The sequence below is a fragment of the Hypanus sabinus genome, chromosome 27 (assembly GCF_030144855.1).
Source record: "Hypanus sabinus isolate sHypSab1 chromosome 27, sHypSab1.hap1, whole genome shotgun sequence".
Taxonomy (NCBI): Eukaryota; Metazoa; Chordata; class Chondrichthyes; order Myliobatiformes; family Dasyatidae; genus Hypanus; species Hypanus sabinus.
The window spans coordinates 3,501,266-3,524,567 of record NC_082732.1 but is presented as its reverse complement, the minus strand read 5'-3'; the positions used below and the strand labels follow the sequence as shown (position 1 = coordinate 3,524,567).

The window sequence follows — 23,302 nt, the reverse complement described above, 5'->3', positions numbered from 1 at the left end:
CCCAAACCAAAAGCCGTGGATAAATGAGGAGATACGTGGTCTGCTGAAGGCTAGATCTGTGGCATTCAAGTCTGGCAACCCAGGCCTGTACCAGAAAACCAGGTATGATTTATGAAGGGCTATTTCAAGGGCAAAGAGACAATTTCAAATGAGGTTGGAGGCAATATCAGATGCACGACAACTCTGGTAGGGACTGCAAGACATTACTTCCTACAAAGCGAAACCTAACAGTATGAATGGTAGTGATGCTTCATTACCAGATGAACTCAACACCTTCTATGCCCGTTTTGAAAGGGAGAACACAACTACAGCTGTGAAGGTCCCTGCGGCACCTGATGACCCTGTGATCTCTGTCTCAGAGGTCAACATTACGCTGTCTTTAAAGAGAGGGAACTCTTGCAAGATGAAAGGTCAAAATAGAGTACCTGGTAAGGCTCCGAAAACCTGTGCTTACCAACTAGTGGGAGTACTCAAGGACATTTTCAACCTCTCATTGCTACGGGCAGAAATTCTCACTTACTTCAAAAAGGTAATAATTATACCAGTGCCTAAGAAGAATACAGTGAGCTGTCTTAATGACTGTTGCCCAGTAGCACTCACATCTACAGTGATAAAATGCTTTGAGAGGTTGGTCATGACTAGACTAAACTCCTGCCTCAGCAAGGACCTGAAACCATTCCAATTTGCCTATTGCCACAATAGGTCAATGGCAAATGTAATCTCAATGGCTCTCCACAAGGCTTTAGACCACCTGGACAACACAATCACCTATGTCTGGATGCTGTTCATCAACTATAGTTCAGCATTTAACATCATAATTTCCACAATCCTGATTGAGAAGTTGCAGATCCTGAACCTATGCAATTGGATCCTCGACTTCCTATCGAGAAAACCACAATCTGTGTGCATCCTGTGTGCCCACTATTCTACTCTCTATATACACATCTGTGTGTCTAGGCATAGCTCAAATACCATCTATAAATTTGCTGATGATATGACAATTATTGGTAGAATCTCAGGTGGTGATGAGAGGGCATAAAGGTGTGAGATATACCAGCTAGTGGAGTGGTGCCACAGCAACAATCTGGCACCAACGTCAGTATGACGGGAAGAGCAAGACAAAGGAACAGTCACTTACAAATCCCCTATTACAACAGCTCACCTCTTCTCCCCTTCCCTTCTGAGCCACAGTGCCGAACTCAGAGCCACAGACCTAACTGCTGTGACTTCCCTCTGCTAGGTTATTCCACCTCCCCCCCCCCCCCCAACAACGGTTGCCTGTTGTTCAGGGTGCTGCCCACAGGGGTACTCTGTACTAGCTGTTTAACCTCTTTCATCCTGACTGTCAGCCAGTTCCCTGAGTCCTGCACCTTGGGTGTAACTACCTCTCTACATTTGCTGTCTATCACTTCTTCAGACTCCCAAATGATCTAGAGTTCATCCAATTCTAGCTCCAGCTCCTTAATGCAGAATGTTAAAAGCTGCAGCTGGATGCACGTTTTGCAGGTGAAGTCATCAGGGACCCTGGAGGTCTCCTTGCCTTCCCACATCCCACAAGAGGAGCATTCCACCATGCTGCTTGCTATGCCTTCTGCTCTAACACTGCAATTATAAAGAAGGAAACAATACATGAACTAAAATAAATCTACAGCCTTAATGCAATCTTAGATCAACAATGTTACCTATGTTAAAATATATCAAACGTAAGAGAAAAAAATAGATAGGGACATAGATACTTACGTGGGAGTTGAACACTTATTTCCTTTTCATTGCATACTTCCACTTTCCGTCTGTACACCAACATGTAAGCATTTCTTGAACAGTGGACACCTTTAACACATTTAGGTTTGCGTGCCTGTGATTTCGAAGGCTCTGCTACAATAAGAGCAACATTAAACCTCAATGTTTGTACCAAAGGAAGAAATGAACTGTGCAAGAAAATGCACCTTTAATTGAGAGCTACAGGATTCTTGTGGATAATATAGTTAACTATCACTCTTAAATTTTATTGCAAAGGAAGCAGATATACTTGTATTACTTTGTGAGATGAAATATTCTAAAAGGGCATTTTAAACTGCAAATGTTGAACACAATCCTTCCAAATAAGTTGATTTGAAGACAGCATGACGTATAATTGATTTGAAATATGGTTCCAAATGCAGTACTTTTGAATATGAGACTTGTAATTATATCACAAATTCTAACAAATCATCTATGTGCTGCCTTAAGGTTATATCAGTTGAAACGATGTTATGTTCCCCATGTTTACTGATGATACTTAATTGTACTGCACAACCATGCTACTACTACATACTATTTAGTGTTTGATCAGTATCAAGTCCAGGATGGATCAAATTTTATTTCAACATGGCAACCATACAATTAAAGCTAGAGTTCTTGACTCCAACTAAACTCAATCCTAAATCTCCAATCTGATTCCCTACTCTGAATATTATCAGGTGGTTCACAACCATATTGGTCCATGCTCAGTTTCAGGCTCCATATCCTCCTCACTTTCTCAGATTTGTGCAAATGATTCCTGACATCATCCAACGTTGAGTTGAAGAGGTAGAGAGCAGGAACGCCATCACTGCAAACTAGAGAAAAAATGGAAAAGAACAGCCATTCCATGACACTCCACACAGCTCCCACTGAGGAATTATTAACCACTGCTAATAGAAAAAGCATTTAAACTAGTCGAGGAAAGCAAAAAGGCGCAAAATCTCAGGCCCAGTGACTCAAATTCAATCTTAATCTCCGGTGTGATCCGCATGGAGTTTGCAAATACCCCTGTGACTGTGTGGATTTCCCCGAGGTTCGCTAGCTTCCTCACACAATCCAAAACTTTGTGGCCAAGTTTGCAGATGATGCTAAGGTAGGGAGAGGGTCAGGCAGTGTTCAGGAAGCCTGGAGTCTGCAGAAGACTTAGGCAGAATAAGAGAATGGACAAACATGGAATACAGAACAAGGAAATGTATGGTCCTGCACTTTGCAGAAGGAATAAAGTCATAGACTATTTTCTAAACGGAGAGAATTCAAAAAATCAGATGTGCAGGATTCCCTACAGGTTAACTTGTAGGTTGACTAGGTGGTGAGGATGGCAAAGGCAATGTTAGGATTTACTTCAAGAGAACTAGAATATAAAAAAAGGATGTAATGCTGAGGTTTTATAAGACATTGGTTAGAACGCATTACAGAGATAAAGAGGTGGTTCACAAGAATAATTCTGGGAATGAAAAGGTTAACGGGTGAGAAGCATTCCATGGCTCTTGCCTGTACTTGCTGGAGTTTAGAAAAATAAGGGGAAATCTCATTGAAATCTATCGAATATGGAAAGGGCCTAGATTGAGTGGATGTGGGGAGGATGTTTCCAAAGTGAGTGAGTTTAAGACCTGAAGACAGCCTCAGAACAGAGAGAGACCTATTTAGAACAGAGATGAAGAGGAATTTCTTTAGCCAAAGGGTAGTGAATTGAGTATACTTAAAGCAGAGGTTGATAGTTTCTTGATTAGTCAAGGCATCAAAGGTTACAGAGAGAAGGCGGTAGAATGGGGTTCATAGGGATAACAAATCAGCCATTATGGAATAGCACAGCAGACTCAATGAGCTGAATGGCTTAATTCTACTCCCATGTTTTATGGTATGGTTTAAACCATACAGGTATGCAAGTTAACTGTCCACTGAAAATTGGCCTCATGTCGAGGAGAATCTTGAGTGAGTTGATGGGAACATGGGGAGAATAAATTGGGATTAATGTAAATGGGTGTTTGATGGCTAGTGAGGACTAGGTGGGCTGCAAGACCTGTTTTTGTTTTGTATGAATCCACAAAGATGTCTGCAACCAAGTCATCTTTCCAATCCCTTTGAATGGAAGGTACACAATTTGCAAGTTAAAAGGGGGAAAAAAAAATCAAAGTTTTTTCTTAAAATTAATGTTGCAACAAAGCAGCTATCAGTAGCATGTGGTTGAAACATCAGTTACTGAACTTTGATTTAAACAGCCTACACTTGATGAGTAACTTTCAGAAAGGCTTGTCCATCAATGGTATCTATAAGCTACTACACTAGTTAAATACCAATGACCAAATAAATAACTATTTAACTTGTGCAAGAGTTTGAGGTTAAGATGCAGTGGAATATTTTGATCATGGCACAAGTTAGTTGTCAGAATCTTCTGCATACTGAGCTTCCTATCTCAGCCGTGGGCATCTGCACAATATCAGAGTGGTATTGAAAGAGACAAATAAACAAATTGCATAACTTACCACCGAGCTAAACAGTGTGTAACCCTGACAACTAAGGACAAAACATGCAGCAGAGTACAATCATTCTACACAAAATTATTGTAAAACTTCTGAACTCATCCCAACAGCAAGTCTTTGGTTACTCACCAAGATCTTCCTCTATTCCCAGCTGCAGCTTCTTTCCTTCCATTTTCTCAATCTCCTCATCATTAAATTTATACCAGTCGCCAGTCCTGTCATCTCGTACGTGTGCAATGTAATGGCCAGAATATGCACTCACCCCTCTGTGGATCAGCACTGCACTTAGTTCATAAACACAGCCAATATCTAGCAGGTAAGAGAAACAGAAAAAGGCAATTTTTTCAGTGCACAATATGTCAGTGGCAACAATTCTAACACCAGTCACAAAACTTTTAACAATTCTCCAATGGAAATAATCCACCTTTAATTTTTGAAAAAAAAAGAATATTCATGTCTAAATATAAACATATTATAACCTTATATCCAGCCCTTGGTAACAAATGTTACAAGATATTCTTAAAAACATGAAAAAAATGTTGTATTTTTCCCATCAGTTAGAAAGAAAATCATGATGCTGATGTTAAATAATTGTATCTGTGCTTCAGTAATCTGCTTCATTTACAGAAAGAACTACAGAAACTTAAGACATAGGTGGCATTCCCTTGTGACCATATTGGCAAAGAAGGAGCAACTGAAACTAATCCCACTTTCTTGCTCTTATTACATAGCTTTGTGTTTATACCACAGGAAGGACTGATTCAGGTATCTTGTGTAAATATGTGAAAAACTTCAACCTCACTCTTTTGGGCAGCAAGTTCCTAACACCTGACAGACTGAATAAAAATATTTTTCATATGCCTTTATTCCTTCTCTTCCACCATTCTGGGGAAAACAAAACTTTACTATTTACCCTACCAAGGTATCTCAGTTTCATACAACTTGATTAAATTTCCCCAAAGCCTTTTCTGTACCTCAAAAAAAATCCAACCTAGCTACTATTTTCTCATATCTAAATCTCCATTCCTGGGAAAATCATCCTAAATCTTCTCTAAACCATCTCCAACATCCTTCAGATGTGCCATGGTTCAACTACAACCACATCATTTTAGCTACGAAACTAAGATTACTAATCCCTGACTCTCACTGACAAATCCTTTCCAGCCTGCCCATTTTATACTTATGACTGAGGGGTACAGTTAAATGCCATATTTAAGTTTGTTCACGACACTACTACTTTTGACCAAATCAAGGGCGATGACGAATCAGTACATAAGAGGGAGATAGAAAATCTGGCAGAATGGTGCCACCACATGACTCACTCAATAGCAGCAAGACCAAAGAGATGATTATTGACTTCAGGAGGAAGAAACTGAAGGTCCATGAGCTAGTCCTCATTGGGATATCAGAAGTGGAGAGGGTCGACAACTTTAAATTCTTCGGTGTTATCTTCGATCTGTCCTAGGTCGAGCATGTGAATGCCATTATGAAGAAAGCACGGCAGTGCCTCTACTTTCTTAGAAGTTTGCAGCAATTTGGCATGTCATCTAAAACTTGAACAAACTCCTTGAGATGTGTGGTGTACAATACATTTGCTGGTTGCATGATGGCCTGGTATGGAATGCCCTTGAATGGAAAATCCTACAAAAAGTAGGGGATAAGGCCCAGGCCATCACAGGTAAGCCTCCTGACCAACCAGCTCATCTACATGGAACGCTGGTGCAGTAAAGAAGCATCCATTATCAAGGACTCCCACCATCCAGACCATGTTCTCTTCTCTCTGCTGCCATCAGGAAGAAGGCACAGACACCTCAGGTCTCACACCATCAGATTCCGGAACCGTTATTACCCCTCAGCCATCAGGCTCTTGAACCAAGGATAATTTCACTCACCTCATCACTGTTCCCACTGAAATGGACTCACTTTCAAGGACTCTTCATCTCATTCTTAACAGTTAGTCCTTATTTATTATTTTTTTTCCTCTTCCTTTTGGCATTTGTAGTTGTTTTTGTTTGCACATCGGTTGTTGTCCGCCCCATTGGATGTCTTTCATTAATTCTATTGTGTTCCTTGTATTTATTGTGATTGCCCACAAGAAAAGCTATCTCAACATTGTATATGGTGATCTGTATGTACTTTGATAATAAATTTACTTTGAATTTTGAACTTTGCACTCACTGTATCACAGTGCCTTTCAATCCGTGGGTAATGGTCTAGGGTTTCACTGTGAACCTTAAGATCATGCTAACTGCGCCTCGATGCATAGAATCCACACTGTGAATCTGGCCACTGAAAGGAGGCTTTTGAAAGCAGCTCAGGTAATCACCTTCTATTTGAGACAACTGGGAGATCCATCCGTAGTGCCATCAGCGCCACAGCTGACCTTGTTTGCTGTCCATCTTTATGATCATGATATCTCTGGGTTCCTCTTCCCAAATGTAGAAGATGAGATTAGGTATTTTTAACTTAAAACATTTTACTGACTAGTTTTAGATCTTCTGCAGGAATACCACCTGTTCTTGAAGTTTTGTCATTTTAATGTGGGATATGGCCTTCTCAACTCCTTGTTGGTCAGACATGACCACAAGACTGCAACAAATACATAACTGAAATTGAATCTAGGGCACTCACAACATGGACAGAAACTTTTCAAAGTTACCTGTGCAGTGGGCAATGACTAACTTTATGTCTTTGATAAGATCATCCTAACTTTTCTATTCTGTCAGATGCGGCCTTGGACATTGGAGTGTTGATGTACACTACAGCACAGAGGAAACCATGCAGACCATCCCTGTTAGCAAGTTGTTGTAATTCCTGCACTCTCGCTGTCCACAATCTGTCCATTACGATATTGATTTTTTTACTTTCAGAAGATTGATCTTTTTTTCTTTCTACTGAATGAAGTGAAACTTCCAATCCATGAATGTCATCTTATTTTTATTTATTTTATTTTATTTTATTTGTAAGCATCTACAGTTGGGTTGCTCAGTTTTGTACCTAATCTAATACTTCTTCTGACCACAGTCCCAAATTAATTTCAGACCTCTTGGCTACAATGGCCCAGAACCTTAGCATTAGATTACCCCACATCCCAGCTATCACCCACAGCCCAATGGACTATGTGAGCAGTTTTACTGCTCCTTAAAGGCTGCTCTGAGGGATTCCCTGACAGATGAGTAATCTACTCATAATCATCTACTGTGGGTCCTGCTGGAGCTAATAAGAGGATCTGCAGTCACCCGCAACTCATTTAGTACACAGGCAGCCATTACGAGTGCCAGGTGATTTTATTCCTGCTCTGAATAAAACCTGTTGGTTTGGTCTGCCTCTCAACAGTATCCCACCCTGCTCAGTAAACTAATTCCTTTGCACGTATTCCTACCTCCCATCACAGCAAAGAGCACTCTTGGTTTCCCGTTGACCTACATTCCACATTTGTTTTAGTCTGCTATTTCACACACCAACATCCAATTAGGCCTCCTTACGATGATCCGTTCCACATTTTGGAAAGGAGCAAGAAGACTTTTATCATAGACAGGAGGGGTAAACCTGAATGCATTTCGGTATGTCGGCTTAAAGTGGCCTACCAAGATTTGGAGGTTTCCGCTTTCATGCCCATTGTCACAACATAGCCATAAGCATTGTCAACACTCCTCTGGACGAGCCAGAGGTACCTGCTGTTCCTCTACTAATGGAACATAGAACCCAGGCCATGTGGCTTGTCCGAGGTCTAGACAGGCTCACAATGCTGGTTTTAGTGAATTCTGGGAAGGGGTAATGTAATCTGTGAAAACATACACAATTCACAGCCACCAACATAAAGTGGGATCTCATAAAGAGGCTGGTCTGATGAGACTGCTTATTATACAAAGTTCTGTTACTGAGCATCTTGTGTTCAGTGTTGGAGTACAATAAATGAACTGTTACGGCTTTTCTTAAATAAACATACAATGCCTCACACCATTTTATTTGCAAAAGCCTACAGTACAAGACCAACTGCACAGAGTACAGGATAGATATGTTCCGGTCAGAAGGGAAAACAAGGATGGCAAAGTAAGAGAACAATGGTTAATGAGAGAGGTGATGAATTTTGTCAAAAAGAGAAAGGAAAACTATGTAAAGCTCAGAAAATTAGAATAAAATAGAACCATTGAGAATTATAAAGAAGTCATAAGAGAACTCAAGAAGGAAATTAGTAAAGCCAGGAGGAGCCATGAAAGGCAAACAGGAATAACATCCTGGAACAACACCAGGTGTTGTGCGTCACCGTGGCCGATGTGAGAAGAACCCTGTGCAGGGTCAACTCACGGAAGGCTGCTGGACCAGACAATATTGCCGGTAGAGTGCTTAGAGGATGTGCAGACCAACTAGCAGATGTTCCCACTGACATCTTCAACATCTCCCTGAGCAACGCCACCATTCCAACGTGCTTCAAGGCCGCCACCATCGTCCCCGTGCCGAAGAAGTCTTCAGTGTCCTGCCTCAATGAATACTGTCCCATTGTACTCACATCCATCATCAAGAAGTGTTTTGAGAGGCTCATCATGAGGCACATCAAGACCCTCCTGCTCCCTTCACTGGACCCCCTGCAGTTTGCGTACCGTCCCAACGGCTCAACAGACGACACCATTGCCATCACCCTCCACCTGGCCCTAACCCACCTGGACAAAAAAGGACACGAACATTCGAATGCTGTTCATAGACTTCAGTTCAGCATTCAACACAATCATCCCTCAGAAACTGACTGGAAAGCTGAGCCTACTGGGCCTGAACACCTCCAGTTGCAACTGGACACTAGACTTCCTGACTGGGAGACCTCAGTCAATCCGGATTGGGAGCAGCATCTCCAACACCATCACACTGAGCATGGGGGCCCCCCCAGGGCTGTGTGCTCAGTCCACTGCTGTTCACTCTGCTGACCCATGACTGTGCTGCAACACACAGCTCGAACCACATCATCAAGTTCGCCGATGACCCAACCATGGTGGGTCTCATCAGCAAGAACGATGAGTCAGCATAGAGAGGAGGTGCAGCAGCTAACAGACTGGTGCAAAGCGAACAACCTGTCTCTGAATGTGAACAAAAGTGATGGTTGTTGACTTCAAGAGGGCACAGAGCGACCACTCCCCGCTGAACATTGACAGCTCCTCGGTAGATATTGTTAAGAGCACCAAATTTCTTGGTGTTCACCAGGCGGAGAACCTCACTTGGTCCCTCAACACCAGCTCCATAGCAAAGGAAGCCCAGCAGCGTCTCTACTTTCTGTGAAGGCTGAGGAATGTCCATCTCCCTCCGCCCATCCACATCACATTCTACAGAGGTTGTACTGACAGCATCCTGAGCAGTGACATCACTGCTCGGAAAACGGTTCGGAAATTACACCATCTCGGATCACAAGACCCTGCAGCAGATAATGAGGTCAGCTGAGAAGATCATCGGGGTCTCTCTTCCCGCCATTACGGACATTTACACTACACGCTGCATCTGCAAGGCAAACAGCATTATGAAGGACCCCACGCACCCCTCATACAAACTCTTCTCCCTCCTGCCATCTGGGAAAAGGCACTGGAGCATTCGGGCTCTCACAACCAGACTATGTAACAGTTTCTTCCCCCCAAGCTATAAGACTCCTCAATATCCAGAGACTGGACTGACGCCAACTTACTGCCCTCCATTGTGCCTATTGTCTTGTCTATTATTTATTGTAATGCCTGCACTGTTTTGTGCACTTTATGCAGTCCTGAGTAGGTCTGTAGTCTAGTGTAGTTGTTTTTTTTTTCTGTGTTGTTTTTCACATAGTTCAGTGTAGTTTTTGTACTGTTTCACGTAGCACCATGGTCCTGAAGAACGTTGTCTCGGTTTTACTGTGTACTGTACCAGCAAGTTATGGTCGAAATGACAATAAGAAGTGACTTGACTTGAATAAAGTAAATCCCAAAGCATTCTATACATACATCAAGAGCAAGAGAATAACTGGGAAGAGGTTAAGGAAAGGGGGCAACATTTGCTTCGATGTTGAGGAGTGGGTGAGGTCCTCAATGAGTATTTTACATCAGTATTTACTAAGGAGAAGGACATGGAAGATTAGAGCTGAGCGTATTAACATGCAAGGACATTTCAAGATAAAGAAGGAGGTAGCATTGGGCCTCTAAGAGCATTAAGGTGGATAAGTCCACTGGGTCTAATTCAATATACCCTAGTTTACTGTAAAGCAAGAGAAGAGATTGCGAGGGGCTTAACCAATATCTTCATGTGCTCACATGAGGAAATCTGCCAATGCTGGAAAATCAAGCAACACACACAGAATGCTGGTGGAACACAGCAGGCCAGGCAGCATCTATAGGAAGAAGCACGGCTGACGTTTCGAGCCGAAACCCTTCATCAGGACTAGTCTCCATGTGCTCTCTAGTCACAGGTGAGGTCCTTGAGGACTGCTGAATAGCTAATATTGTTCCAATATTCATGAGGATCATCAAGGATAATCCTGGAATGTGTCAGCTGGTGAGTCTCACATGAGTGGTAGGAAAGTTACTGGAGAGAATTCTTTGGGATAGGATTCATGAGCATTTGCAAAACCATGGCCAAATTAGGGAGAGCCAGCATAGGTTTGGGCAGGGCAAGTCATGCCTTACAAACTTGATTTTGTTTTGTTTGACAAGGGTGATTGAAGAGAGATCTATGGATATTGTCTACATGGATTGTAGAAAGGTGGGAAGTTCATCCAGCAGATTAAGATGCATGGAATCCACTGTGAATTCAGAATTTGGATTCAGAACTGGCTTGCCAGTGGTCAAAGGGACTTATTCTAGCTGGAGGCCTGTGATTAGTGGTGTTCTGCAAGGATCTGTATTGGGACCTTTGCTGTTTGTGATGTATATAAATATAAATGTTGCCTGGATTAGTAGAGGGCATGTGATATAAAAAGAGGCTGGACAAACTTGGGTTGTTTTTGCTGAAGTGGCAGAATCTGAGAGAAGACCTGAAAAAGGATTATAAGATTATTCAAGGCATAGATGGAGCAGAAAGACAATGTATTTTTCCAAGGGTTGAAATGTCTAATACCAGAGGGCATGCCTTTAAGGTGAGGGGGTAAGTTCAAAGGAAATATGAGGGGCAAATTGATTATAAATATACAGAATGGTGGGTGCCTGAAATGTACTGCCTGGTGTGGTGGTAGTGGCAAAAACATTAGAGACTTTTAAGAGACATTTAGATAAGCACATCAAATGTGATGAAAATTGAAAGACATAGACATTGTGTGAGAGGTGGAAGAGATTAGTTTAGTTGCCCATTTAATTATTAATTTAATTGGTTTAGCATTTAATATTTTAGTTGATGTTTATTTTCATACAAAGAAAAGATTTTACAAAAGCTACCATGTTTCAACATAAACTGGAACACTGATTCACAGACAGCACAATTTTTAAAGCTGTTATCTAGTGAGAAAGCCTTGGCCACACCACTGTGATTTCTATCCTAAACGTGGAGAAAGTCACAAAAGGAAAGGCCCTGAAAGGCACTTGACTGATATATTATAGGTGTCTTGGTGGGATAGCCATTGAAGCGACTGACATCTCTGCAGGATGATAGTTTAGTGACGTTCCACACAAGTTAAAGCACCAACAAATTAATTTATTACAATTATTGGTAAGTTTTCCGCAGTTAGAATACTTACATTACAGTATGTACACAAAAGCACAAGGAATAGGAAAACCAGCACATTAATAAATAAACTATTTAAAACTATCTGACTGGCTTAGTCAACTCTCTGTTTTACTCCATCACTGGAAAATTGCACAAAATATGGGAAATATTTCATTTTCTCACTTGATGTTCATTCAAACAAATGCCATAGTCCCTCTCTTTTGGAGAAAATCCATTTGGCAAAAAAAGGTACTTCTGTGCCTCTGGAAACTACAGCTCAAAGTATCACGATCTTTAATTATCGGCTTTCTGTATGCATTTTTAATGTTTTCTATCCAAAATAAGGCACTACCTGTTAAATGGATGCCTCTGGCACCTTAATACAGATGATAATGCAGAACTAGCAAAGACAAATCTACTCACTGCTTGGGCAGGAGCAAAGATACACCAAGAATCAAGATATTTTGACAAATAATCCAGGTTGATGCTTGTAATCCTTCAACTTTACTACATCTAATATCACATAATGGAGCATTCTGTTCCTTTCTCCTTCAGGCAATTGACTGTTTCTTTTTAATATTTCTATTCTGTTCACCAGGAACTTTATGAAAAATAAGACTGGTGAAGGTGTTATTAGATTCTAAGAGTTACAATTCCTAAATTTTTGATTCATCATGCAGAAGCATTTTTACTTCTTTCCTACCAAATCTTCTTCCCACTTTCAAATTACAACATTCCTCAAGCTTAAATTTCTGAAAAGACCAGATCCGCTTGATTTTTCCTGTCATTTCTAGTATAAACCATGCAAATCTTGAAACAAGAATTATGTACACTTTTCTATGCAATAACTTCTCTGCTTTGACACCATGCTGTTAATAACTTGGTTCTAGTTACAGGATTTGATCTCCTAGCCACTTAATTTTATATCAGAATCTGAATTAGATTTAACATCACTTGCATATGCCATGAAATTTGTTGTCTCTATGACAGCAGTACAATGCAATACATAATAATAGAAAAAACATGAATTATAGTATATATATATATATAAAATCTATATATAATAGTTAAATTCAATAATTAGGACAAAAACAGAAATAAAGAATTACTGAGATGGTGTTCATGGCTTCAATGCCCATTCAGAAGTCAGATGGCAAACGGGAAGAAGCTGTTCCTAAAATGTTGACAATAGACAGTAGGTACAGGAGTAGGCCATTCGGCCCTTCTAGCCAGCACCGCCATTCACTGTGATCATGGCTGATCATACACAATCAGCACCCCGTTCCTGCCCTCTCCCCATATCCCTTGACCCCACTATCTATAAGAGCTCTATCTAACTCTCTCTTGAATGCATCCAGAGACTTGGCCTCCACTGCCTTCTGGGGCAGAGCATTCCACATATCCACCACTCTCTGGGTGAAAAGGTTTTTCCACATCTCTGTTCTAAATGGCCTACCCCTTATTCTTAAACTGTGGCCTCTAGTTCTGGACTCACTCATCAGTGGGAACATGCTTCCTGCCTCCAGCGTGTCTAATCCCTTAATAATCTTATATGTTTCAATCAGATCCTCTCTCATCCTTCTAAATTCCAGTGTATACAAGCCCAGTTGCTCCAATCTTTCAACATATGACAGTCTTGCCATCCCGGGAGTTAACCTTGTGAACCTACACTGCAATCCCTCAATAGCAAGAATGTCCTTCCTCAAATTTGGAGACCAAAACTGCACACAATACTCCTGTTGGGGTCTCACCAGGGCCCTGTACAGCTGCAGAAGGACCTCTTTACTCCGATACTCAGTTCCTCTTGTTATAAAGGCCAGCATGCCATTAGCTTTCTTCACTGCCTGCTGTACCTGCATGCTTGCTTTCATTGACTGATGTACACCTAGATCTCATTGTACTTACCCTTTTTCTAACTTGACTCCATTTAGATAGTAATCTGCCTTCCTGTTCTTGCCACCAAAGTGGATAACCTCACAGTTATCCACATTAAACTGCATCTGCCATACATTTGCCCTCTCACCCAACCTGTCCAAGTCACCCTGCATTCTCATAACATCCTCCTGACATTTCACACTGCCACCCAGCTTTGTGTCATCAGCAAATTTGCTAATGTTACTTTTAATCCTTTCATCTAAATCATTAATGTATATTGTAAACAGCTGCAGTCCCAGCACCAAACCTTGCGGTACCCAACTAGTCACAGTCTGCCATTCCAAAAGGGACCCGTTAATCACTACTCTTTGTTTCCTGTCAGCCAGCCAATTTTCAATCCATGTAAATACTCTGCCCCCAATACCATGTGCCCTAATTTTGCCCACTAAGCTCCTACGTGGGACTTTATCAAAAGCTTTCTGGAAGTCCAGGTACACTACATCCACTGGCTCTCCCTTGTCCATTTTCATAGTTATATCCTTAAAAAACTCCAGAAGATTAGTCAAGCATGATTTTCCCTTCATAAATCCATGCTGACTCGGACTGATCCTTCTATTGCTATCCAAATGTGTCATAATTTCCTCTTTTATAATTGACTCCAGCATCTTTCCCACCACTGACGTCAGGCTAACTGGCCTATAATTCCCTGTTTTCTCTCTCCCTCCTTTCTTGAGAAGTGGGACAACATTAGCCACCCTCCAATCAGCAGGAACTGTTCCTGGATCTATAGAACATTGGAAAATGATTACCAATGTGTCCACGATTTCTAGAGCCACCTCTTTAAGTACCCTGGGATGCAGACCATCAGGTCCCGGGGACTTATCAGCCTTCAGACTCAACAGTCTATCCAACACTGTTTCTTGCCTAATATAAATTTCCTTCAGTTCATCCTTTACCCTAGTTCCTTTGGCCACTATTACATCTGGGAGATTGTTTGTGTCTTCCCTAGTGAAGACAGATCCAAAGTACCTGTTCAACTCATCTGCCATTTCCTTGTTCCCCATGATAAATTCACCCGTTTCTGTCTTCAATGGCCCAATTTTGGTCTTAACTATTTTTTTGCTATTCACATATCTAAAGAAGCTTTTACTATCCTCCTTTATATTCTTGGCTAGTTTACCTTCGTACCTCATTTTTTCTTGGCATATTGCCTTTTTTGTTATCTTCTGTTGCTCTTTAAAAGCTTCCCAGTCCTCCGGTTTCCCGCTGATCTTTGCTATGTTATACTTCTTTTCTTTTATTTTTATACTGCCCTTTACTTCCCTCATCAGCCACGGCCGCCCCTTACTCCCCTTAGGATCTTTTTTTCTCTTTGGAATGAACTGATCCTGCACCTTCTGCATTATTCCCAGAAATACCTGCCATTTTTGTTCCACTGTCTTCCCTGCTAGGGTATTGTTCAATTGAACTTTGGCCAGCTCCTCCCTCATAGTTCCATAGTTCTCTTTGTTCAACTGTAATACTGACACAACCGATTTTCCTTTCTCCTTCTCAAATTGTAGGTTAAAACATATCATATTATGGTCACTACCTCCTAATGGTTCCTTTACCTCGAGGTCCCTGATCAAATCCGGTTCATTGCACAACACTAAATCTAGAATTGCCTTCTCCCTGGTAGGCTCCAGTACAAGTTGTTCTAAGAATCCATCTTGGAGGCACTCCACAAACTCCCTTTCTTGGGTCCAGTACCATTCTGATTCTCCCAGTCTACCTGCATGTTGAAATTCCCCATGACAACTGTATCATTACCTTTGTGACATGCCAATTTTAACTCTTCATTCAACTTACACCCTACATCCAGACTGCTGTTTGGGGGCCTGTAGTTAACTCCCATTAGGGTCTTTCTACCCTTAGAATTTCTCAGTTCTATCCATACTGACTCTACATCCCCAGATTCTATGCCCCCCCCCCTCGCAAGGGACTGAATATCATTCCTCACCAACAGAGCCACTCCACCCCCTCTGCCAGTCAGTCTGTCCTTTTGATAAGATGTATATCCTTAAATATTCATTTCCCAGGCCCTCTGCTTGAAGCCATGTCTCAGTTATTCCCACAACATCATACTTGCCAATTTCCAACTGAGCCTCAAGCTCATCTACATTATTCCTTATACTTTGTGCATTCATATATAATACTTTTAATTTGGTACTCCCCTCTCCTTTCATATCAATTCCTATTTCACTTGGCCATACTGTATGATCGCTTCTTGAGCTTTCTACTCCATTGATTCTGTTGTCCTTTTTAAGTTTTCTTATTTTCACTTTCCCTTTAACTCCATCCTTATATTTCCAGTTCATCCCCTCCCTCCCCCCCCCCCCCACTATTTAGTTTAAACACATCCATGTTGCAGTGGCAAACCTGTCTGCCAGAATGCTGGTCCCTCGCCTATTAAGGTGCAACCCGTCCCTTTTGTGCAATTCATCCCTATCCCAAAACAGATCCCAGTGGTCCAAGAATGTAAATCCTTGCTTCCTGCACCAGTTCCTCAGCCACACATTCAGATCCATTATCTCCCTGTTCCTGCCCTCTCCAGCACAAGGAACTGGAAGCAAACCAGAGATAACTGCCCTGGAAGTCCTGCTTTTCAGCCTTCTTCCGAGTTCTCTGAAGTCCCGCTGCAGAATGTCCTTCCTCTTCTTCCCAATGTCCTTTGTGCCAACCTGCACTACCACTTCCAGCTGTTCACCTTCACCCTTGAGGATTCCCTGCAATCGGTCCGTGATGTCCTGGATCTTAGCACCAGGGAGGCAACACACCATCCTTAAATCTCGCCTGTTGCCGCAGAAATCCCTTTCCGTACCTCTTACTATGGAGTCCCCTACTACCATGGCTCTTCCTGATGTCTGAGTCCTCGGCTCTGCTTCTGCACCAATTGAGTGTGTGTTTTCAAGCTCCTGTACCCCCTCCCTGATGGTAGCAATGAGAAGATGGCTTGCCCTAGGTGATAGGGGTCCTTAATGATGGATGCCGCCTTTTTGAGGCATCACTCCTTAAAAATGTCCTGGATACTAAGGAGGTCTGTGCTAATGATGGAGATGACTAAGTATACATCTCTCTGGAGCTTATTTCAGTCCGGTCCAGTAGCAGTCTGACCACCTCACCCCCATACCAGACTGTGATTCAGCCAGTTAGAATGCGCTCCACAGTACATCTGTAGAGATTTTTAAGTGCTTTTGCTGACATATCAAATCTCCTCACACTAGTAATGAAATATAGCAGCTGTTGTCTCTTTTTTATAGCTGCATCAATATATTGGATCTTCAGAGATACTGACACCCAGAAACCTGAAATTGCTCACTCTTTCTACTTCTGATCCCTCTAGGAGGACTGGTGTGTGTGTTCTGTCATCTTATCCTTTTGTGAAGACCACAATCAGTTCTCTGGTTTCACTATTAGTGAGTGCAGGGTTCTTGCTGCAATACCACTCAACTAACTGATATAGCTCACTCCTGTACACACCTCCGTCACCATCTGAAAATCTGCCAATAATAGTTGTATCGTCACCAAATTTATCAATGGCATTTGAGCTGTGCCTATGCCACACAGTCATGGGTGTAGAGAGAGTAAAGCAGTGGGCTAATCACACATCCTTAAGGTGCACCAGTGTTGACTGTTAGCAAGGTGGAGATGTTGTTTCAAGTCCGCACAGATTGTGATCTACCAGTTAGGAAGTCGAGGATACAGTTGCAGAGGAAGGTACAGAATCTCAGGTTCTGGAGCTTTTTGATCAGAATTATAGGAATGATTGTGTTAAACACTGAACTGTAGTCAATAAATATAGGCACTTGTATAGTCCAGTTGATCCAATGCCATGTGAAAAGTCAATGAGATCGTATCCGACATCAGCCTGTTGTGGTGATAGGCAAATTGCAGTGGGTCCAGGTCCTTGCTGAGACAGGGATTAATTCTAGCCACAAGCAACCTCTCAAAGCACTTTATTACTGTAGATGTGAGTGCTACTGGAAGATATACATTCAGGCAGCTCACCCTACTCTTCTTGGGCACTGGTATAACTGCTGCCCTTTTGAAGCAGGTGTGAACCCCTGACAGTAGTAATGAGAGACTGAAAATGTCTTTGAACACACCCGCCAATTGGTTGGCACTGATTTTCAGAGTCGTATCAGGTACTCCATCGGGCCCCTTGCCTTGTGAGCATTCAGCCACTTGAAAGACAGCCTAACGTTCCTTCCGAGGCAGAGTTCACAGGGTCACCAGGTGCTATAGTTTTATTCTCTCTTTCACAGCAAGCATAAAAGGCATTGAGCTCATCTGGGAGTGAAGCATCACTGCTATTCATGATGCTAGGTATTGCTTTGTAGTAAGTCATGACCTGCAAACCCTGTCAAGAGTTGACATGATCTGATTCTGCCTTCAACTTTATTTGGAATTGTTCCTTTGCTCTTGAGATAGTCCTCAGCAAGACGTACCTGGTTTTCGTGTACATACCTGGGTCACCAGACTTGTATGCCACAGATCTAGCCCTCAGCAGACTATGAACCTCCTGCTTCATCCACAGCTTTTGATTTGGATATGTACTGTATGTTCTCGTAGGCACACACTAATCCACACAAGTTTTAATGAAGACAGTGGCAGCTGTGGCACATTCATTCAGAGTTGAAGATGAATCCCTGAATACAGTATGGTTCACTGATTCAAAGCAGTCCTGTAAGTGCTCCTGTGCCTCCCTTGTCTATGCTTTCTTGGTCCTTATTACTGGTGCTGCAGTCTTCAGTCTCTACCTATACTCAGAAAGTAGAAGAACAGCTAGGTGATCAGACTTTCCAAAGTGTGGCCATGAGATAGCACAGTAAGCACTCTTGCTGGTGGTGTAACAGTGATCCATGTGTTGGCTCCTCTTCTACTACGTTATTTGTTGATAATAATCAGAGACTTTTTCAAGCTGACTTTTTTATATTCCCCCAAAATGATAGGGAAGGCAACAGGATGTGCTGTTTCATGCCTGTTTATTACATTACTCAGTTCATCTAGAGCTTGTTTGACACTGACCTGAGGTGGACTGAACCTGCCATAACGTAAGAGCAATGTATATCCAATGGTAATCATTGTTGCCTATTAAATCAAGACCTGTGCATCCTGCCTAACCTGCTAAATGCTAATTTTCTAATTTATTTCCCAGCTTTTACTTTTTACTTGCCGCAAGCCAGCTCAGCTCATTTCCCACTTGAATAGTGAAGATGGCACAGTCACAGTTGCTGCCACCAGGACTCTGGATTACACTATTGCAGTCTACCCATCTGATTCCCTTATTGGATTTACTGTAACTGAGAAGGGCAGTCTGAGCAGTGCAAACTTTCTCTCCAGATGAAAACATATGTCTACTATTCTGTTCCTGCCCCTGCAATTTGCATTTTAAATAAATCAGCTGAAGGGAATGTACAAGGTCAATCTGTTTGCATGCCATTTGACCAGGTACAATTTATAAATCTAGACTAAAAAACTTGAACTGTGATCATATTATTTTAAAACCATCAGGCCATAAGACTTAGGAGCAGAATTAGGCCGTTCAGCCCATCGAGTCTGCTCCAACATTCCTTTCGTGGCTGATCCTGGATGCCACTCAACCCCATACACTTGCCTTCTCACCATATCCTTTGATGCCCTGATGAATCAGGAAATTACAACTTCCGCCTTAAATGTACCCACAGACTTGGCCTCCACTTCAGTCTGTGGCAGAGAATTCCACAGATTCACTACTCTCTGGCTAAAAAAGTTCCTCTTTACTTCTGTTCTGAAAGGACAGCCCTCAATTTTGAAGCTGTGCCCTCTAGTTCTGGATAACCCCACCACAGGAAACATGTCTCCACACCCACCCTATCTAGCCCTTTCAACATTCGGTTAAGTTTTGCATTGTTCGCAAGTGGAGAACATGTTGGTCAGTAATAAGATTGAAAGAATTCAAAAAAATTGGAAGGATGTTGCCGGGACTTAAGGATCTGAGTTACAGGGAAAGATTACATATATTAAGACTTTATTTGCTGAAGTGAGAGAATGGGGCGAGATTTGATAGAGGTATACAACATTATGAGGGTATAGAGTGGCTTTTTTCACTCATATTGGGTGAGACTAGAACTATAGGTCATATATTAAGGGTGGAAGGCAAGATACTTAAAGGAACGTGAGGAAAATTTCTTCACTCAGATGGTGATGCGAGTGTAGAACAAGCTTTCAGTGCAAGTGGTGGATGCAGGTTCAATTTCTATAATTTGCATAAGTACATGGAATGGGAGGGGCTATTGATCCTGTGTGGATTGATGGAAATAAGTGGAAGAACAGTTCAGCAAAGACTAGATGGGCTGAAGGGTCTACTTATGTGCTGTGGTGCTATATGACTCTGTAACAAACATGACCTGTACTTGGACAGAAAGCAATCTCTTTTGCTGACAGCTGTAGCAGAGATGATTTGAGGCACAAATAAAGCAAAGGGGCTTTTGATATTCTGCTAAAACCATATTCTTTACAAGCCCTATGCTCAGTGATCTGCAACAAAAGGAACTGAAATGAACTATTTTGATATTCATTTTGTTGGGGTTTGGACATTGTTGGCATTTATTGACATCACTAACTGTCCACATGAGCTGGTGGCAAAAATCTTGAAGAGCACACTGATAATGTTCATAATTATTGTTAGATAAACATCTTTTTTATGCAATGCTCTAGCAATTGCTCCTTCTGGTACATCTCTTCCAGTTACCATCTTCACAGCATCTTTGATTTTATGAAGATAATACAGTCACCCACAGATATAGCTCAAAGGAGGTTCATGAGAATCATTCTGGGATTACAAGGACTGATTGATGGTTCTGGGCCTGTATTCCCTCATTCTTCTGAATTCCAGGGGGGTAATCGCACTGAAACTTATCAGATGTTGAAAGGCCTCGATAGAGGGGATGTGGAGAGTATGTTACCTATCACAGCCTCAGAATACACAGAAATCCATTCAGAACAGAGATGAGGACGAATTTCTTTAGCCAGAGTGGTGGTGAACCTGTGGAATTCATTACCTTAGGCAGCTGTGGAGGTCAAGCCATTAGGTATATTTAAGGCATAGGGACTGACAAATTCTTGATTAGTCAGGGCATGAAGGGTTACGGGGAGAAGAGACGAGATTGTGGCTGAGAGGATCAGTCATGATGAAATGGTGATGCAGTCTGATGCAGCCTAATTCTGCTCCTATATCTTACAGTCTTATTGTCTAAATGTTCAGAGTGATTGTTGAAACCACATTTAGTAGAATTTCCATAAACATTTCAGGACGAACACAGCTGACCTCCATGCCTGTAAATATTTTTTCAAACCAAAAGCAATCATTTCAGTAATTATTTGCAGTTTCTACACCAAAATGTAAATAAGATGACAAATACTTCCAAAGGACCAACTCAACCACCAGATTATTTAATACTTTTCTTTATCTAGATCAAATTTCAGTTTTTCTCATGAAGATATTTTCAGAGTTCGTTCAAAGTAAATTTATTATCAAAGTACATATAATCACCATATGTAAAACTGAGATTCATTTTCTTGCCTTCAATGTCACTTAAAATGGCCTGTGAATAAACTTATTTTTATATTCAACGGATGGTATAAAATAGGCAAGAACTAAATCAGTACTGAGCAAATATTTTCATCATGAGCTAATGGGCAGGCTTAAGGGTTTTCAGAAGATGTGTTTTCCACTTTGCAAATAGGTTTGAATTAGATCCCGGAAACTAAGAACAATGAATTCCAGAAACAATGGAAGTCCAACATCATTACTGAACTGATAAATATTAAATTACCCCTTACCTTTCCTTTCAAGATATGTAGTTAAGTCTAAAACTTCAGGAAAACTGATGTAGGAGTTTAGTTTTTTCTTATGACCAGTTTGCCTGCAAGGTTAAAATTTCATAACTTATTGACAAATTCTGACTCAAGCAAACTAGTTTTCTTTTCAAAATAAAATTATGTAAATTCAGAAAAACAAACGTAATAAAGATAAGAGTGAGCTTCTGGTATCATTCCTCTATTCGATTAGATTTAAGTTAATGACCGATGTAAATATGCAACGGTGCCCTGTTTCGTGTTAGCCTGCTAAGTGAATCTTTAAAACTCTTGGTCTTTTAGTCCCAATCCTAACAGAGCCTTATCTCCTGTACTTCAAAAAGGACATCATCACTACTGCATTAACATCAAAAAATGCTGTAACCATGTATGTCAGGTTAATGTTTCTGCCATAAAGGGTGAGACAAGATGGCCAAGCAAAGCAAGTAAGAACAGTTAAAATTAAATTAAGCAAGTTTAAATGTGTAATATGTAGCTGAGGTAAGATTGTGAGCAAGGCCCAGCTGACCAGACTATCTAATATAAAGAACAAATGAAACAGTAAGTAAAAATGATGACCAGTTCTTCTATAGACAAACAGAAAGAATGATGTTACTGAACTTAGTAAAACCAAACCTGGTTTCTCCAATGTACAAAGTTCAAAGTAATTTTATTATCAAAGTACATATATAGGTCACCATACATAACCCTGAGATTCATTTTCTTGTGGACAAACTCAATGAATCTATAGAATAATAACCATAACAGAATCAATCAACCAATAGAATGTTCAATTAGCATGCAGAAAACAACAAACTGCAAATACAAAAATAATAAATAATAGTAATAAATAAAAAGCAATAAGTATTGAGAATCCGAGATGAAGATTCCTTGAAAACGAGTCCATTGGTTGCGGGAACATTTCAATGATGGGGCAAGTGAAGTTATGTGAAGTTATTACCACTGGTATAGAGACTGATGGTTGAGGGGTCATAACTGTTCCAGAACCTGGTGGCATAAATCCCAAGGCTCCTGTACCTTCTTCCAGACGGCAGCAGCAAGGAGGAGAGTGTGTCCTGGGTGCTGTGTTGGATGTTGCTTTCCTAAGACAGTGTTTATTTATTTATTTACATGCAATGCAGAGTAGGCCCTTCCAGCCACCGCACCAAGCAATTCCACAATTTAATCCTTGCCTAATCATGGGACAATTTACAATTACTAATTAACCTACCAACTACTACGCCTTTGGAATGTGGGAGGAAACCCAAGCGGTTCGGGGAGAATGTACAAACTCCTTACAGGCAGCAGCAGGAATTGAACCCGGGTCACTAGTATTGTAAAGCATTGTGCTAACCACTACACTACCATCATGTAGACATGGTCAATTGTTGGGAAGGCTTTACCCTTGATGGACTGGGCCGTATCCACTACTTTTTGTAGGATTTTCCATTCAAGGCATTGGTGTTTCCATCCCAGAATGTGATGCAGCCAGTCAATATATTCTCCACTACACATCTATAGAAGTTTGTCAAAGTTTTAGATGTCATGCCAAATCTCTGCAAGCTCCTAATTAGAGGCGCTGGGGTCCTCCGAAATAATAACACCTAGGAATTTAAAGTTGCAAACCCTCTCCCCACTTCTGA

At 41.3% G+C, this 23,302-nt stretch overlaps 1 protein-coding gene across 11 annotated transcripts in view; it reads right to left on the bottom strand.

Annotated features, from left to right (window-relative positions):
* usp48 (ubiquitin specific peptidase 48) overlaps positions 1-23,302 on the bottom strand; it is a 242,993-nt gene that overhangs the window by 104,426 nt on the left and 115,265 nt on the right. For all 11 annotated transcript variants that reach the window (XR_009508155.1, XR_009508157.1, XR_009508156.1 and 8 more), the window contains exons 8-10: positions 21,645-21,727; positions 4,392-4,571; positions 1,741-1,875 (exon numbers count right to left, since the gene is read on the bottom strand). Coding sequence is in view for 4 of the 11 variants with exons in the window: in XM_059951677.1 (XP_059807660.1) it covers positions 1,741-1,875; positions 4,392-4,571; positions 21,645-21,727 (398 nt within the window). In the remaining 7 variants the exon portion in view is untranslated. The remainder of the gene's footprint in view (positions 1-1,740; positions 1,876-4,391; positions 4,572-21,644; positions 21,728-23,302) is intronic.